Here is a 19,577-nt window from a genome sequence, read left to right on the forward strand (position 1 = left end):
GACCTCTGACCTGGCGTAGGACATAGGATGTAGGAGTAGTGTAAGCTTAGGTGAGAGAAGACGCCTCTCGCGGTTGAAACAAATAGGGTTGGGCAGCAAACTTAAGCTCCTCCATCATTTCGCTTTAAAAATTCGCGTTTTAGACTAATTCGTGACCAGTGTTTTTGTTTTGCTCAATCATCCTCTCTCTCTTTCCTGTCTCTCTCTAAAAACAAAATTAGCTATAATCATGAATTATGTCCAGATTCTAAACATATAACAGTGTGTAATGCTTGGAATCTGACTAAAACAACCTCAGTGATGTTAAAACAGGGTAGACTTTTCCTTTTAAAGTCAGAAAGTCTCTCTCAGGTACTTTTTTATCCCTGTATGAACCAAACCCATATTAAGTGTTAATTTTTTTGTTTCATCTGACCATAGAACACGTCCCGTTTGAAGTTCCAGTAGTGTCAGTTACTTTTCAAACGTTCTATGGACAGATAAAAACAAAAACAAAAAAAGAGCTTTTTGGCAGCAAACACTTAAGATGGGTTTGGTGCACACAGGGATAAAAAAAAAAAAAAAAACTACCCCATGTGTAAAATGAAATACTCTGCTGTATCTTTAATGCTGTTGGACAAATTTTCTGCCAGAGGTCCTGGACATCTTGTTCTCCAAACTCATCAAGCATTATAGGAGAAGACTCAGAGCTGTTATCTTGGAAAAAGGAGGTTGCAAAAAGTATTTAATAAAAGGGGCAAATAATTGTTCCCAACGTGTTTTGAGAAAAACATTTATTTCATAATGTGATTTTCCCCCCACTTTCAATTATTTTACTTCAATGAAAGGTTTGATTTTTGCTTTAAAAAAAAAAAAAAAAATCAAAAGGATTAACAAGGCAGATTTATTTTTTACAGCCATCTTTGATCATATTTATTACCAAGGGGGCAAATAATTCTGATCAGCACTGTATATATATTAGCATAGTATATAATAGTAAAATGTGGTGTTTAATGCTGTCATGTAGGGTAGTAAAGAGAGAACATAATTGGGAATGCCTACCAAAATTACTTGTGTTTTTCACGAGTCTCTGTCTTCGAGTTCAAGTCAAGTCGCAACTTAAGTGTGACTCAAGTCCAAATCGCGGGAGATTCCATCTTTAGTATAATGTCTTTTTTTTTTACTTGGATGTGAAAACAATTCTTTTAGAGAATGCTGTAAACTATACAGGGAAACTTGTAACTTTGTACTGTACATTATTATAGTGATTTTAAAAACTATGCAGTTCAAGTGCTATTTTTTTAACTGGTCAAAACTGCTCAGTGAATACCAACTGAAGTAAACAGTATTTCTTGTGTAAAACTGTTCTTTTAAATCATTTTTAAATGTATTTTTATATCATTGAAAGTAATGATACCTTGATGCTTATTCAGTAACTGCATAAAGACATAGACATAAGTCAGTCATTGTGGAGATTGTCAATGAAGCAAAATGTTTTGTTGGTCAGAAATCTCAACACGCTTGAAAATACCGTACTTATTGTGTGTGTGTGTGTTGTGTGTGTGTGCAGTGTGCACTGACATCAAGTATATCCGTCATGACACTTATTTGTGCACATAAACCCTTCACCTCACCGTTCTCGCAAACAAACACGCTCTGAGGCTCCATGCTATTAGCAAATGAGTGCATGTCTTGTCATAAAGTCTGACCCCTGGTGACAAAAACAACATGCTGTTCCGCTGATGTTTACACTGTGGCTTCACAACAACGCAACCAGGCCTGTAATCAACCCTGCTGAGTCAGTGTTCCTCCATCTCTTGCACACACACACTCTAATAGAGGGGAATTACAGAGCAGCAAGTTGGGCAAAGACTTCAGCTCGAGGAAGGATGGTTCTGCACATTGAGTGATCTGACCCAGATGGATATATGGAGCCACACAGAAGTGGGATGCTTGACACGGACCTGCTATTCTGGATGGTTTTGCGTTTCAGGGACACAAAGATAATAAAGTCTCATGTATTGACTAAAAAAGTAACAAAAAAAGACTGTGAAATGCAGAATGCTAAAACGAAGTTAACATGGTCTTAAATTACACATAGTAAAGGAGCACTGTCATGTCACGTAGGTGTTTTCAGGCCAAATCCCTTGAGTGTTTCTGTCAGGGCATCGGTAAATATTCCTAATCTCGCTCTGTGCGCTTCGATACGGTTATATTATATACGCCTGTTTATAAAAAAGGCTCAGCGAGCATAATTATTCAACATATCTGTAAGGCAGAGTCTCGTATAAAGAATCCTGTCTGGCTTTCATTATTTTCCTGAGACCCAAATACATGCACACACACTCTGGAGACGGCAACAGTCAGAGGCCATAGATGGAGATCAGAAATTCTCTCACACAAGAGAGAGAAAAGCCAATAGATGCAGATGACTGAGCTTCAGAAATATCCATGAGATTGTACATGAATCTCTCATGAACGCACACACAATCACTTTAACAGCACTTATGGGCAGTGTTTTCTTTTGCAAATGTGAAGAATAAAGTACTTCGCTTATACAAACTGAAGAGAAATAAAGTAAAAAAAGACCTTATCCTCAACTCTAAGAAAGTAATTTGATTAAATAAAAGTATAAAATCTGTGATAAAAAGTCATATGTGGATGAGTGATAAAAGAAAATGTCAATAGTGTGCTCAACTCACTGTTTTTAGAAAGTTTGGGAAAAAAACTGTCTGTGTTTAACCTTAAAAGGTGATGTGAGATTGTTCATTAGACCGAACATGTTTTTTTTTACACTCCTGTCATCCACACAAACCCCAGGCCAGTCTGATACATTCCAGCTCCAGCAAGATAAAAATCCCAAGGTTAAATTCAGATCAGATGCAAGCTGATTCCATCTGGCCCTCAAATCCATTTCTCAATTTAACTGTAGTAGGAATTAAAGGGTGTGCAATTTTAGGTGCCCTGAGTTGAGCATAGTTCAACTTTATCCAAATGAGCAGCAACACAATAAAGCAACTACCAATGGGATTTTTAAAAAGTGACGCTCACCTCACAGTGTCCTAATGGGACAAGACAATTGCTAGTTGTTGGTATAATGACTCTTCTAAAATCAAAGAATCAAAAACATATAGTATAATAGTGCATAAATTAAATATAGATGGATCTTTATAAAGTTTTTAGTTTTAATCCAAATGACACATGTGCTGAGTGAACGACCAGCAATGAAGACCATGCAACAGAAGTGCTCTCTCTCTCTCTCTCTCTCTCTGTCAGTTAACTTTAATAATACATGCCTTGTTTTACTTTCTTTGCCATTGACATATCCAACTGAACTACAAACTTTCCACTGATGTCTGTGAAAAAGGGATGTGCTCAAGTTTGTGCGTCTATGCCACTGCACGCTCAATCCACTGCGCATTTTCGCAGATCAGCTTGCGCAGCACAGATATATAGGCGTTGCTACATTTTGTTTAATATTCCACTAATTAGAAACATTTACTTCACAGACGGTCTTCTCTTTTATCTCCATTATACTCTCTGTTGTCTGTGTTTCTTTGTCTGGACATAAACACTGTACACATGCTGCATGGTATCGGAGCATTTTTATGAGTACGAGAGCGCAGTATTGGGCCCGATATTGATAATGGTATCGGTATTGGTGCATCCCTAATTTTAATAAATAAATAGCTAAGAGAAAATTGCTTTCATATGCAAGTAAAAAGGACATTATATGTATAGGTCATAAGCCCCGCCTCCCCGTGTTATTCAACGGGACGTGAGACCAACTAAACAATTAAATTACACTTCAAATAGGCTATCTTTTTTCCAAAGGTGGTTTCTTTCATTTGCTGTCGTTTTTTTTCACGCTGATGTAAGTTCAAGTTTCTGTTTCAAAAATAAGTTTTTAGTTAGTTACGTGATGCGGTGGTGTAACGTCATGATTGACAGTTGTGATTGACAGGTTCTCTGAGCAAAGTAGTCACTGAAGCACCAACGGACATTTTTTTTTCGGGATCTTCGGAGGACTGAGGAGATTGTATTTACTTTATTTTAACAAGCCTCTTGTCGTACTGCAATCAATTTTTAAAAAAGTGTGCAGAATCCACTCTCCCTGAGTGCATTCTGAGAGAGTGAGGGCGGAGCGTTGATTTCGCGGCTTTACTTCCTGCTCACTACTGCGCAGGTTTGGTCCCGAGATCGCTACTGCGCAGACTCAAGTTCCAATATGTCAGCGCCATATCTAGACACTGGCGGCTTCAGTTCTCATCAATGGAAGAGAGCGAAGGGGCGTCGTCCATCTTTTTTTACAGTCTATGCTAGCAACCAACAGTAGAGCAACTTAGTGACCTGCTGCAATTTAAATCGGTGTGAATGCCCCATCAGACAACACAATCCTAACTCTGAACTGACTATGTTTTGTAAAAGACCCCAAGTTGTCACTGAAACTTTCAACCAAATAAGATTAGCCTTGAAGGAAAGATTGGCATCTCGGAGAGAGTCTGGGTCAGATGCAAAGGTTCATGTGTTTTAAGGTGAAAATCCATTCAGGGAGGTCTTCTCAGCAGTCAAACTACGAACAACAAGCACTGTGTTTAACCAACATCAAAGCAGCACCAACAATTACACTGTTACATTAGTCACATTACCACTTACTGCTACCAGACCATTGTAAGTCAAACTACAGGTAGATCTGCTCCTCTGAAGTTCTCCACTACATAGAAATGTCACCAGCATCAGACAGCAGCGGTTTAGACACCCGATATGTCAGAGCTGGCTGGGTCAGAGACTAGACTATCACATCCACTCTTTTACTCCCTCTGGCGTCTCCCTCTTTAAGCCATGGTCTGTACGTTTCTACATTTAACACTATCTGCCCATCTCCTTGTCGTTCTCTCATTGTGTGCATGTCTTTTGTTGGTGAAGTATTCCCTATACAGGCATCAGTGTTAGTGAGAGGCCACTAAAGAGGTCATTGTTGTGGGTTAAGAGGGATGTGAGGCCCTGCATGTATTATGAGCCCCTTGGGTACAAAAAAGTGTATGTTTTGCTATACAGCCATGTAGAGCCTTGATAGAGATTAAAACCAAGGCAAGAACGGTGATGGTATATGTATGATTGTAAAGACCTGTTCACACCGATAACCATAATGATAACTATAAAGTTTAAATAATCATTTTAATCCTATGAGAATAGCACAGTCAACACCACAATTACAATGATAAAGACAGAGAAATGACACTGTTGGAATAACTTCCAGAATGACAAATGATAAAAACGATAAAAACACTGACAGCCAATCAGAATCCACACGACTTTAAAATGCTTCAGTGTTTACAGCGGCAGATGACATAAATATTGCGCACCCTCATAACATTCAGAAAATTACCATCCGCTGGTGTGGACGCTCATTTAGTTATTGTATTATTCATTCTTGTCCTGAACAAGCCTTAAGAGGTTGTGTTTACTAATTCCCACAGAATTGCGTGTTCGTTTCTATGTGTGTGTAAGTGCGGTACTACAAAGCTGAAGCATGTGTAATAGATCAGATCCCACTAAAGGAATGATTAATGATATGTCAGGCAGCACAATGCCTAAGAGGGACAAATGTCTGATGAAACTGGAAACACACATAGTGTCTGATGAGACCGGATTCTATTAAGCTGTATTATTTTCCTTCCTTCCTATTCTGTTCTTTTACATATGTTAGTGTATATCCCACAGTGCCATCCTTTCATGGAAGACATGGAAGAATGTGATGATCGAAGTCTTTCAGGCTGGTAGAAATCAGAGCCTGTGTTGGTTTCGGCTCACATTCACTGTCGTGCTAATGCTGTGAGAACACGGTGGTCCTGCGTGGCGGTACAAAAGATCGAGAGCTTGTTGCGGTAGCAGAGCAGGGCTCTACAGAAGCGTGACCGCCACAGTGAGGTGAGCTCCTGTGGGACTCACAAAAATAAGGCGAGTGTTTGTGTTTGGGGGCATGGAGTCAGTAAATTAGCAGAGGATGACAGAGCACTGGGGTGCACCAGACGACTTTACCAGCGTTGCAGGTTCCCCCCCCCCTCTCAAAAAGCTCTGTTTCAAAACCTAGTGAGCTGACTCTCTATGGTCTACTCAGGCAGTTGCCTTCTAAGACAACATCCTAACTGTCATGGAACCCAGAGTTCTCAACGGGTTGGCCCGACAAACCTGACGGGACCCGCGGGTTCGGGTCGAAAATATAATCAAATGACTCGGGTCGGGTCGGACCTCGGGCTTAATCTTTTACGCTCAGTAAAAAACAAAAAACATTTATTAATCATCGCACTGTAAAGAAAGTCTGGCTGCTGCGTGCAACGTGCATCATGGAGAGGGGCGGGGCAGACCTGACGCCGCTGCGTGCACGCCTTTAGCCTGGAGAGAAGAAGATGGAGTTGGTGAAAAGTAAACTTGCCGCAGGTGAATTCACCGTCGTTACTACAGCCTATTTATATATTTAAAGTTTATTGTTTCAGTTGTTTGTATTGTTAAAAGGCGTGAACGTTAAAGGTTGATTTGAATTCCCGTCTGCTGGTCATGATAATACGTGTATGAGAAAAAAAAAAAACAACGCGGCGTTGGGCCGTGGGCCGGGTTCGGACAGGTAATTCATGTTGATGTGTCGGTTACATCGGGTCTGGGCTTTAAAAGCCACGGGCCGGGTCGGGTCGGGTTGTAATTTTCAGGCCCGTTGAGAACTATAATGGAACCTTATACAGTGTTTCCTCTATGTTGATTAGTTAATGGTTAACGGTAACGTTAGGGCTCTACAGTGCGACCATTTCACTCGCATTTGCGCCTAAATATGTCTGTGTGCGACCATGAAAAGATATTTAGGCGCACTTGTGCGACTGACCCGATCGAAGATTTTTTTTTGGCGGCCGCCAAAGCGAATTTTTGTCCCACCAAAGTCTTATTTGACCGGTGTGTAATGTAGATAAACTGCTGCTCTTGTGACAGCTGGGCGCATGTTTAAAAGAACGAGAGAGAGAGAGAGCGAGAGCACGCGCCCTCTGGTCGCGTGCGCGCGAGCACTCTCTTTGCGAAGCAAGGTTCCACGTTTTAATGAATGGTTAAACGACTGATCTTTCCAACACTGAACTCACGAGACGTCTGAATCGGTGTATAACAGATCGGTAACACTTTACAATAAGGTTCCATTTATTAAACTCTAGTTATAACTACATTAGTTAACATTAACTTTTAATAAACTGCACTTCTACAGAATGTATTAATCTTTGCTAATGTTCATTTCAACATTTAATAGCCTACATTATTGAAATCAAAAGTTGTATTTGTTAACATTTAGTTAATGCACTGTGAACTAACATGAACAAACAATAAACAGCTGTATTTTTATTAAGATTAATAAAGATGAATACATTCAGTAACATGTATTGCTCATGGTCCATGTTAGTAATAAACTAATGTTAAATCAAACCATATTGTAAAGTGTTTCAAAAAAATAATTTACAGAACACCTTAAAATAAGAACGTAAGGTGTGCTTACCCCCTTTAGTACAGCCTATATGGTTAGCAAGATTTAGCCTTAATAAACTACAGCATTTACAACTGAATGGTAGCCTATTCAATTGTAGATGGTAGAAAATAAGACTATTAGTTAAAATAAACTTTTTAATGCTACTTTTTCTCCCTGCTTTTTTATATTGATATGATTATATACCAAAATAATCTATTAAAGAAGGATTTTATCTTACAAAGCTATGAAATCCAGAGGTAAAATCACAGCTTTTTTTTTTTTTTTAAAGTGTTGGCCACCGAAGACCATTTTTGACCCAGGTAAAACCCTGCAGGGCCAACAATGTTTGTGTGCGGACATTCACACTTCAAGCAAGAATCGCTAGTGAGGCACGAAATGTATGAATTTATGGGGGGGTTTTTATGCAATTTTTTTTATGACAACCAGTGTAATTGTTTTTCTAAAACTGAAAATATTTAATGTTCATAAGGTAAACTTTTGTCACACAATGTGGCACAGTAATATTGTGTCGTTAAAGGGAAAAAAAACCCTTTCAATTGTATGTGCTCCTAAATTTTGGGGGGGGGGGGGGGGGGGGGGGGGGCGGTGGTTGTTCGGACAGACCTGCCCCCACTGCTAAAAAAAATCCTAAAGGAAACACTGTTATAAGTGAGCAGTTTCAAATGCTCAACATTGATTTTAATAGTTTTCTGATAGCAAGTTACAAATAAAAGTTAAAATTACCCATTTCAACTACACTTTCACAGCACTACTTCTATCAATATTTTAGCATGAAATGTTAGTTAACCCTCAAATACCCAGCATAGTAGAATTGTAATGGGGGTGGGGGGTTGCAGTCACACTTTTTGCAGACAACAATTGATGCAGTCACACTTTTCATGACTGTATCCTTATGGTTGCAAATACATTTTTTGTGCTGAATTTTGTTGTGAATAAGTGCATTTAAAAAAAGTTACAATTTTGCAACCCTAAATGTAACAAATTTGCAATGTTTTTATAAATTATGCAATGCAAATTGAGAAGAAGAAAAAAAGAAATCTATAACTAGTGGTTTACTAAAGGCATGTAAAGGGTAGCAAAAAAACCTTATGGATATGCAGAAGGTTTTAATAATCATAAATTATAATTATATTAAGAGTGCTGGGCAACAATTATTCGCATCCAACATAAAAGTTTGTGTTTACATAATGTGTGTACTGTGTACAATTATTTTGTATATACACACATGCATGTATATATTTAAGAAATATTTGCATGTATGTATGTATGTATGTATGTATGTATGCATGTATGCATGTATGTATGCATGTATGTATGCATGTATGTGCATCCATAAGCAGCTCATGTTTTGGAAAAGAGCCATGAACTTCCCCAGTTTTGTAGCGCCATCATTTACAAAGTCTTTTGCTCCAAGCAGGGGGCCGAATTGGAAACTGGACGAAAACAGCATTGTGAGCTAAGGGCCAGTTGTGGTGGTTTGTGGGTATAAGAAGGGATCAGGCCCCTGAAGGGTGGACAGGAAGGAGAGGAGGACCAAGGGATCAGTAAAGAGATGAGGATGTTAACCTCATCAGAGCTGAGACAGAATGTAGTCTGATGAGTAGAATAAGGAAGGAAGGACAAGAAGAAGGTTAACATCCCATTTTAAGATACAAAGGGCCTCCAGAGAGACCCGAGCAGGATGGAAGGAAATAAGGGATGTGAATCTCATCACTTCAAATCAAAGAAGAGAGCTTGAAAGCAGCTTTAAGAGGAAAGGTAAAAGTGAAAGCGTTCAAAGAGGGACACCAGCATCTTGGTGTCCAACACAGGCAACGGCATCAATACACCCATTAATCACCTTGTGAGTGGGTGTGTGAGCAAGAGAAGCATCAGATTTGGTATAAACAGGGCTACTGTGGTTCAGCAGTCACGGATCGTGTTTCTCTGCATTACACGGTCATAGATACCAGTGTGCTGCGTTAAAAGCTGCTATTCCATTACTCTCTGTCTTCAGGGTGTGTGTGGCTGTCCGTCTACTGGGACTTGAGATCATTCCTTTAGTGTCGACTGCTGTGTCTGTGTCCGTGGCCCTCTCAGGACCTCTGTAAAAGGTCATTTGTGTAGTGTCTGCTGCTTTGTGTGCACTCAAATCAGATAAGAGTGGAACACAAACCCTATTAGAAGCTAAAAGCAGAGACATAGTGACAAACAAAGACGGTAACGGGACGGGAGTATGGATCCGATAGGAGACCGGCTTAAAACTTGTCATTAGAGACACCTAACTCATGTGCACAGAGAGAGGGGGAAAAAGCCACCTTCCATGACACAACTGTAAACACAAATCCCATAAGAAATCAGTCTTCATGTATAAATCAGAAAACCACTGACAAACTGCCACCAAATTAGACCAGCACAACCAAAAAAACATCTTAAATTATTCACATGTAATGACCAGCCATCACTAGCTAAAGATAAAATACATGGATACATGATATATTGATACATGAAATTAGATATTTAATTGTATCCACTTTATTTCAATTATTTTTATAGTGAATTTAAATTCCCTCTTAAACTATTACAGTTTTATAATACTGGCCAATTTATAGTTATTTAGAATACTGATATTTATTTCAATTCATAGATAATCTGCCATATGAGGATATATTTTTATATAAACATATTATAAGGAAATATAAAAACATATTTATATAAAAATGAGCAATTCAGACAGATGCTGAACAAATGAAAAAAATTAAATATGATAATATTGGACAGCACAGATATGGTTATCCATTTAACAAAAAAAAAAAAGGGTGTTGCAGGACAATAAAGAAGTCAAAATAAACAGAATTTTATCAGAGATCAAGCTAGCTAACTAGGCAATGCAAGCTAAACACAATTAGTCCAAAGGCTTCCTGTTAACAGCTGCTCTTTGGGTTGTCGTTTGAGAGCTTTTCCCCTCTCTGAGGGCCTGGCAGAGTGGATGACTCTTCTGGTGACTCCAGCGGGAAAACTAAACCAGATGGACACACAGAGACCCTGAGCTCTAGGGGGAAAGAGATCGGCTTTCCTAACGGAAATCGCGGCATTACTCACCTGAGGCTATGCTCCTGCTAACCATCCCCAGAGATAAGGTGGAATGAGAGAAGTGGGTGCCCTGTGAGAGCATAAGGGTTAAACTGATTGTGTATGTGTGCATATCTGAACAGGGCTGCTGTTTGTACAAGAGAGCAGAGAGTAACAGGCCCTTAAATCAGTAAGATCTTCTAAAGCTCATGGGAATGGAGCAGCTATGAGTGTGAGAATGTGTGAAATCTGCTGGAGGTTGAATGAAGAGAGGACTGGAACAAAACATTTAGCTCTAAACCAAGCTGCTTTATTCACACAATTATGTAATAAAGGGCCATCACAATAAGTCAGTGAGATTTAAAAAATTTTTTTTATCCGAGCAGTGATGGAGAAACTGATTTTTGAACTTTGATAGCCGAGTACCTTGAAGCTTGTCAACATCAGTTTCAAAGACACAATAAAATGCTCTTAAAAGCACAGTTTTCTTTTCTGTTGAAGCATTTCCTAAATAAATAAATATACATGAAATATTGACTTGAGCTGGAATTATTGTATTATGTGTGAAGAAAGAGACCACGGAGTGATATTAAACTGATGTTTGCCAGGGACAAAGGGTCAATTATACAGATTAGCAGGTATCAAACTAAAATATTTAAGTATTCCAAAGAGCTCTTCAATATAGTGATAAGCAGCAGTACTACATTGAATAATTATTTTGCTAGCAAATGGAAGACAAAATACAACACAGAGAATTCTGGCAACATAAACGGGCAACCTACATGAACCAAATTTTTGAACCAACCAATCTGCTATTTGCCAACTACTACTAAACTTTTTTACTAAAATTTTTGCTACAATTTTTGTTGTTATGTTAGTAACCCTGCTGTTTTAGTTACATCCCAAAATAGCATCTGACTCCAATGGGGCTAACAGATAGAGTCCAGTTTAGATTTGGTCTAAGAAGTAAGCAAGAAGTCCAGAGAAGCAGGAGCAAAGGATGGGAAAACTATCAGCGTGTAACTCAAGAGAGATGAGATGGAGCTTTAATGTAGAAAATCTCTACATAGCTATATAGTTACTAACTACCAGCCTACACACAGGAAAAATGAAGGGTGAATCATGGGCAGAAGTATGAGATGAGCCTTTGTTAGTCCTGAGGATTTTGATCCTGCAGCTCTAATCAGAATGAGAGACATCAATCCTGAAAGACTCAAGTCAAATACATTAAGCCATTGCTGGTCCAGGCCCATTGTGCTTTTACAGTAAATCAACTGGCCCTGTTCAGATATGCGTTTCTTTTCCCTACAGTAAATCGACAGGGTAACATTAGTACTGTGACATTGGTAATCTTGTAACTGTCCAACTTTGATCAAAGTATTTTTTTATGCACAGCATTTCAAGGAATCAAAAATACTTAATAAAAAATAAAAGAAAATCTGTGAACTGATTGTGCTGGATCTATATACAAAAACAAAAGGAAACAAATCATTGACAAAAAGAGTCTCCAGTGCACACACTCTCTCGGCACACACACAAACGCCGGATGAGGATAATGTACTGACAGTAAATGGCCTTAAGTGTAAGACCATGATTAATGCTCGCTGCCAATCTCATTTGCCTCCAGGTGGAAACCCTTATGAGAGACAAGCATTTCCTCAGTTGAGTAAAGGGATAAAACATTGTAAACACTGTAATCCAGGGGGTTTTAAAAAGTCTTGCTCTCCTATAATAGAATAAAGCTGTGAGGCAAGCCATATGAGGAGTACCAATTTACAATTGTTAAGGAAGACATCAGGCATGAAGAATTAAAAAGGTGACAACAGCAATATGATTAAAAAAACACCAAGTAGCACTATTTCTATTGCTTATACTTGCAATCCGAGGGTTAAATGAACCCCTATCTCCAATGAGATAAAAGATGATGCTGTGACAACTATATTGGATCTGACAGCAATGTCGCAACACAACACACAATTTTTTTTTTTTATTGCTTTGTCTGTTACAGATCGTTTGATATGTTTATAGTGTAGCGGCGCAGTCAAACTGTAATAGTTGTGATACTTGCAATTTGCTGTTTTTCCTTTGCTTCGGCATTAATGGGGTTAATGCGGGGGATTCTTGGATATGTAAGAAAGCTTGTAGAGAACACTGCTTTTATATTGTTTTGATCCAAGCTAGTGCTGGGCGGTATACTGGTTCATACCGAATACTGGTGTTTATTTTTGTTATGATATGAATTTTTAATATACTGCAATACCAGTGTATGTCACTTAAACAATGCTGTGAATGTGGCGCGGCGCTGTTTGAGAGGGTCCCTTTTCACTGTTGCACTGTGGTGAGGGCACAGCTATATAGTGTTACTAAGCGTGACAGTGAAGATGGATAGGTTAAACAATAATTGATAGCTGTCAAATTATACTGCAGTGTTTCCCATACATTGGTTCACAATATCAACACTGCCCGCCACAAATATATTCCAAAAGGCTTTGACATTGTTGAATAAACATGAGAACTGCACGTTTCAAAGTCAAAACGTGGCGCGGGTATTTTTATACAAAAGTATCTTTAAAGTGAACTGACTGTCTTTAGAAAGGTTTTGATGTTATTTTCATTTAATCTTTCTTTATCTTTCCTGATAAAGCAGCGTTTATGAACGCTGCGCTGCTTTGTGTACAACCGTTACCGGGGAAACCGCTATTTCTGCATCTCCTAAAGCGCCTCCTGCTGGCACCTCTTTGTAAACAGCATCATTTTGTGGGGCCTTGCAAATCTGTATTATGATGGTTCTAAAAAATAACATTATTTTGTGAATTTGGTTTAATGCAATGTGTTTACGTGGTTTTAGGTTAAAAAAAAAGTCATTATTTTACACTAGTGTTGTCACGATACCAAAATTATTGTTTCGATACCGATACCAAGTCAAGTATTGCGATTTCGATACTTTTTCGATACTTTTCCTGAAAAGGGAGAAAAACTCTCAAATATCATTGCTGTGCTTTATTTTAAAACCGGGACAACATTCTAATCATATAACACACTAATAAATGAACATATGAACAGCAGATATATTAAACATTTGAACAAAATATGAAATATAAAAATATAAAAAATAAATTAGAGCAATGACATTCAAGGTAAAAAAAATATAAATTTAGCAGAATTATCTCATTTATCATAAGAAACATAAGAGCTTTATCTTGATTCTGAACTTTGAATAAAAATATGAACAGCTATTATATTAAACAATGTTTAATATTGGTAACATATGATAAGCCTGGTGATATATTTGACGTGGGGAGAGAGTTGTGGAAGACCTATACTTCATGTTAAACATAAATATATAGCAGCAAAGACAACGTCGGCAGTGTTGACGGCAAAATAGGCTACAGAATAATTCGTTCTGTATTGAGAGGTGCAATATTTGAAAATCGATAATATTTTTTTTAATTACATTTTATATTGTATTTGTCAAAACTTTCAATATGTATTCGTGTCAAAATGACATAGAAACATCTTTTCCTATTCTATTTTGCCTGGAAACGCTTCCAACACACGTGCGTGTCGCGTGAAAAATAGGCGTGGTTCTATTTCTAGCATGCACGCGTTTTCCGCGCGTCTCGAGCTGCGCCCAGACGCGTGTCACGCAGGCAGTTAACATGGGAGCCGAGATAAAAACGGACACGACACGCAGCCAGTGTGTGTCAGGCCTTTACAAATCTGGAACGCGGTCATTCTTAGAAGTATCGATACTAATAAATTAAGGAATCGTGACGTTTTTAATTTCCGGTTTTCTTTTGAAGTATCAGTGCACCGTGCAACAGAGCAAGGTAGGCAACTTACTTCCATATGTCACTCCTCGCGTCATCTTTTTCTACGAGTCGTGGACCACTTGTGCTCGCACATGCAGCCATCTCGCTGTAGTGTTTTGTCACATGACACCGACAGCGGCAGGTTCTTTGCTGCGTGCGTCAGGAAAAAAACAGACGTCCATAGGGAGGCGTTTTTTTTATTTTTTAAGTATCGATACTGATAAATTTAGGTATCGTGACGTTTTTAATTTCCGAGTATCGCGATACTTTTGAAGTATCGGTACATCGTGCAACACTATTTTACACATACTGTTCATCATTGTTGCTCCTCTATGCCCCGCCTTTCTGAAACGCGTACATTTTTACAAAGGTCATCGCTCTGAAAAGCACGGTGTGCTCTGATTGGCCAGCGATCCAGTGCATTGTGATTGGCCCAAATACCTTAAGCATGTGACAGAAATGTCACGCCCCTTACCATATTTGGAACATCAGCTCCCAAAGCAATAATGACAGGTGATAATGTCAATTCAAGCCCGAATCTGATCTGGAAAATGCAGATGACCAAGCTGATTGATCAACTTTGCCAGCACGACTGGACCAGATCGTATCAGATTGGTAAGGTTTTATTTCATTGGGGACATAATTACTGATTATAATGACAACTGTCTTTTTACGCATCGCGCTACAGGTGTGAGAACACTATGTAAACATTAAACCAAGTCTGCATTTGTGATTGTAGAAACAACATACAAATGCTACTCTTTACTGCTCAAAACTCGCGTTTGAATAGTCAGTAGCAAATTCTTAAAATATGAAAACATATATACAGGCTGTGTCTGTGTCAGAAGCTCCAGAATGTACTTGCAAAGATGGAATAGCCCCACTTTTTAGAATCAGCCTTTGTGCACAGCCGGCCTTGTACTCTCCCAGGTTCTGGAAACAGTCCTCCGAAAAACGCGCAGCACACAGTCGAAAATTTTGGTTGTACTGTTCTGGAGCAGTGTTGTAAATAAAGCTTAAGCACTGTTTTCTAATTGTGTCCTCTTTTAGAAGGCCAAACAAAGTAGTTTGGCTTTCGCAACAAAAAACACAGCATCTCCACGACATGGCAGCAACAATAATCAGGGTTCCCACACCTTGGTTAACTTCAAATTCAAGGACCTTTCCAGGTCCAATACCCTCAAATTCAAGGATTTAATGTGGGGACACATTTGTTGTGTCCAACAGCAAACGTTGAGGTACCATCGTAGTAGTTTCGCACGTGAACATCATGGCAACGTGCAACACAAAGCACCTCATGCGGGAAACACTTAACGTAACGCGTAAATGCGAGTAACTAGCGTAAATCAAGCAAGCTAGTATGCATAGGCCACGAACTGTTGGCGAAATAACACATTAGCGGACCGGAGGGAATAATATGGAATTGTTTCCAGAAAACTTTTTGAACAAAATAAATTCAAGCACTTTCAAGGACCTTCTATGTATGTTTATTTTCAAAAACTTTTTTTCATTTTTTTTCTGATTCACAAACTTTCAAGGACTTCAAGGACCTGTGGGAACCCTGAATAATACAGCGAGAATAAAAGTTACGCCTTCTTCCATTTGCGTATCCATTAGATAGCCTAACTGCTTTCTCTGGGTCAGCATCAAAGCAAAAGCAGATTTAAATGTATAGGTGAGATTTTGTAAAAGGTTTAATAGACAGTCGTAACATTGTCATTTTGGAATGAGATCGTCTGGATGTTTGAATCGAGATCGCAATCTTTTAATGACTGTGCAGCTCTACGTCAAAGGCAGCGGAGCCTCAGGGCACATCCATGAAATTGCCACAGACCAATGGTATAGTTTCAATTGCGTTTACTAGCTGGAGAGAAAAAAATGTGTGGAAAGTTCATTTTGGCAAGCTGTTTCCAAAACCCGAAACGAACACCAAACAAACTTCGTTTTGGCCTGATTTTGTTCGAAACGATGTCACACCATTTAGTTGAGGTATATCGGGGCCTTTACTTTACTTTTCAAGCAATGGGATGAGTTCTCAACTGGGGGACAATAAAACAGCTCAAAAATACACTGAAAGAGGGACCCAGGCCATATCTAGGGGCAAACAATATTAGAGACTACCCATAACAGCCTAGCAACCACATAGCAACACTCTGGAGGGCTGTGGGATCAGCAGTTATACAGTTGTCACATCCATCATAAGGACAAGGTTTAACACGGAGTACCAAAATTACATGAACTGACATTCCCACTCAGACCCGAGACACATCTCACATTAGAAACCCTTTTGCTGACCATGTCACGTGGGCTGAGGCCAGGACACACCCTTTTCTGCCTTTCATCATGCATCCCATACTCTCCTTCTTTTCTCTTCCAGAAGACGCCTAGAGCACTAAATCTATTAGCAAGCACATTCTTGTGTTTTTGAGTCTTCACTCAGTAACGAAATAAAAGAAAGCAAACTGCCAGACTTTTTCAGATAAGATGAAGAAAAAGTAGAAGAGTGCTGGAAGGAAGAAAGGAGATTATTTTCTTAACTCACCTTAGTGAAAAATACTGAGAGATGAGTCTCGCTGCCAAGGATCCAAATAGGGAATTTTGGAGATTTGAGGAAAGAGCCAACCTTTAAAAGCAGAAAAAAGAAAAAGCGGTTGAGCGCCAGTCTCCATACCGATGCCATGACGGCCTGGCCAGCTACATTCCAGAACCATCACGAACAGGTTGATTCACTGTGATAAGATGATTGGTAACACATAAGAATGGCCAACTACTAAATCATTTGGCTTATTTTGGACCTTCTTTATGGATTGGATAAAAATGTTTTGAAACCATTTTACACTATGCTACAATGTTCATTAGAACTGTATCAATGTTGAGTGTATTATAGGAACACTGAAACATGTAGTTAATGATCTACATCAGGGGTAGGGAACATCCAGCCTCTTAAATCTGAACCCATCAAAAAACCCATCTTACTGAACTAAAACTTTTGAACGGTAGTGTACATGAAAGGCTCTAGATTTGAAAAAGGTTCCCCACCCCTGATATACATACAAAAACCATATCCACCAACGAAAACCAAATCAGCAGTTAAAAAAACAACAACTTCAGTTCAAAGTGTAACTCTGCCTACAGCTCCATGTCCAGCCATGCATTCAAACACTGAAAGCCCTCACACTCATCTCCCATCACTCAACAGGTGAATATCAGCAGCAGATTTGGGTGGGGGAGGCGATCCAGGGGTGTGCGGATTAAAAAGATCATGAATATTGTGATGGGGGCTCAGATGGTTCTAAATATGAGGCGATACATTCCTGCGTTCTTCTAACCCAAACACAACTCACTGCACATATCCTGAAGCTCTGCTTAGCACAGTGCCATTTAAAATAAAGCAACTTCTTAATTACTTTATCCACAGGTTAAAACAATAGGGCCATTCCAACAGGATGTGTGTGTGCCAGGTGTTGTTGGCTGAAATTTCAGATGTTTGGGATTTAAAGGGCACCACATTAGCATTTAAAAAGATGTTAAGGCCCGGGTATACTTAATTTTCCACGTTTCACTGAGTCTCAAGCACAGTCGTGTCTACACAGTTTTGAAAGTATACTCAACCGTGGATGGACACATTCGACACATGCGCAGTACAATTGTTTTTTATACTCTACCAGACATCAGAGGCCAGCACTGAGTCGTGTCATTTACAAGACATTCGCTCGGAAAGAGAGAGGAAAAGTAGCAGATCCGCCATTGCATGCAAAGTTTAGAACCAAAACAAAAGATGGAGAATGATATGCTGATTTATTTACGGTTCTTTGAACAGCGTGTTGTTTTGCATCGATCTGTACGCACTCTTCTTTGACTACTGCACAATATATCACAACTGTGCATATTGTCACCTAGTGGACTCTTCGGTCTCAACATTCACCTTTGTATGGTCGGACGCCCGAAGTATACTTTTGCTTTAGGGAGACGGGAACCATTTACCTTCTGAAAAAAGAACTAGTACAACTGAATATTATCTAAATAACTGAAGGTCTCAGTCCAAGGGGGCTGGAGGATGGCGTAAAATGATTGAATTAAGTTATTATTATTAAGTTATTATTTATAATTGTAGAAAAAAAAAAAAGGATTTCCTTTCCCCCCTCAATAACTATTGTTTATATTGAAGAACACACCAAATTAAATACTTGAATGTTCTAGTAAATTAATTTAATATCTCAATACTCCATATTTCTGTTAATAAAAAACTTAAGTAATGCAGGCTAGGTATGGTAATGATACTGTCTTAAAATACTTTAATACTTAAAATAAATAATAATAAAAATAATAATAAAATCTTGGTAAAAACAACCTAAAACTAGAAAAGACAACAGATTTTCCCTTTTCCAGTGCAGAACTTACATAATTGTTTTGTGTGTGAGAACAAACCCACAGAAATAGTTTCTTCCCCAACATAAAAATTCTTCATGCACCAAAACTGTGTAAAATATAGAGTGAAGAATGTCACAGTCAGTATTTTAGTAGGCTATTATGTTGCAATTACGCTTCACAAAATCCCTGTGAGATATACAGCTAGAAAATAGCAAACCCACAAACAAACTGTGAGTTTTGGCATGTGGACTAGGCATGGGCGATGTCTACCAATCTACTAACGATGACATCGCGCAGGGGGGGGAGGGAATGTTAACGTAACATTCTCATTTTCCACTAGATATTTTCCTCTACATCTCATCAGCAATTTCGCAGCAGCTGACCACTAAGGAGCGAAAGTACAGTGACGTGACATAACTGCCAGATTCAAACTGCTTTCGCACTATGGCTGGTGCTGAACCAAAGACGGACGCACTCAGCGCTTGTCATATATCACAACTATTCAGTGTTTTTAACCACATAATGTTTATTTAAGGTTTCAGACATTTAAATACATATAATATATAGCAAAACAATACATTTATAGTTTGTAAAATACACAATGGTGTCTATGGAAGCAGCAATAACAATCCATTCAAATATATTTGCTGACGTGTTTTATTCATATCAGATACACAGTGCAAGTAACTATAAAGTTTACTCTATTCTTCTCCCAGTTCACCGGCCACTTACTTTCATGTATTTCGGGAGAATTCACGTATTGTAATAAATCCAACAGACAGGAATCTCTGAACTACGGCCCAAACAAACATGGCAGCGCCCATCTCCCGTTACAGATCGAT

General features: G+C 38.8%; 1 protein-coding gene across 1 annotated transcript in view; it reads right to left on the bottom strand.

Annotated features, from left to right (window-relative positions):
* mindy3 (MINDY lysine 48 deubiquitinase 3) overlaps positions 1–19,577 on the bottom strand; it is a 42,610-nt gene that overhangs the window by 15,960 nt on the left and 7,073 nt on the right. Inside the window, exon 10 of the mRNA XM_084090087.1 lies at positions 16,907–16,987. Coding sequence (XP_083946213.1) covers positions 16,907–16,987 — 81 coding nt within the window. The remainder of the gene's footprint in view (positions 1–16,906; positions 16,988–19,577) is intronic.

The sequence above is a fragment of the Abramis brama genome (genome assembly GCF_963993115.1).
Source record: "Abramis brama genome assembly, chromosome: 17".
In the NCBI taxonomy this organism is placed as follows: Eukaryota; Metazoa; Chordata; class Actinopteri; order Cypriniformes; family Leuciscidae; genus Abramis; species Abramis brama.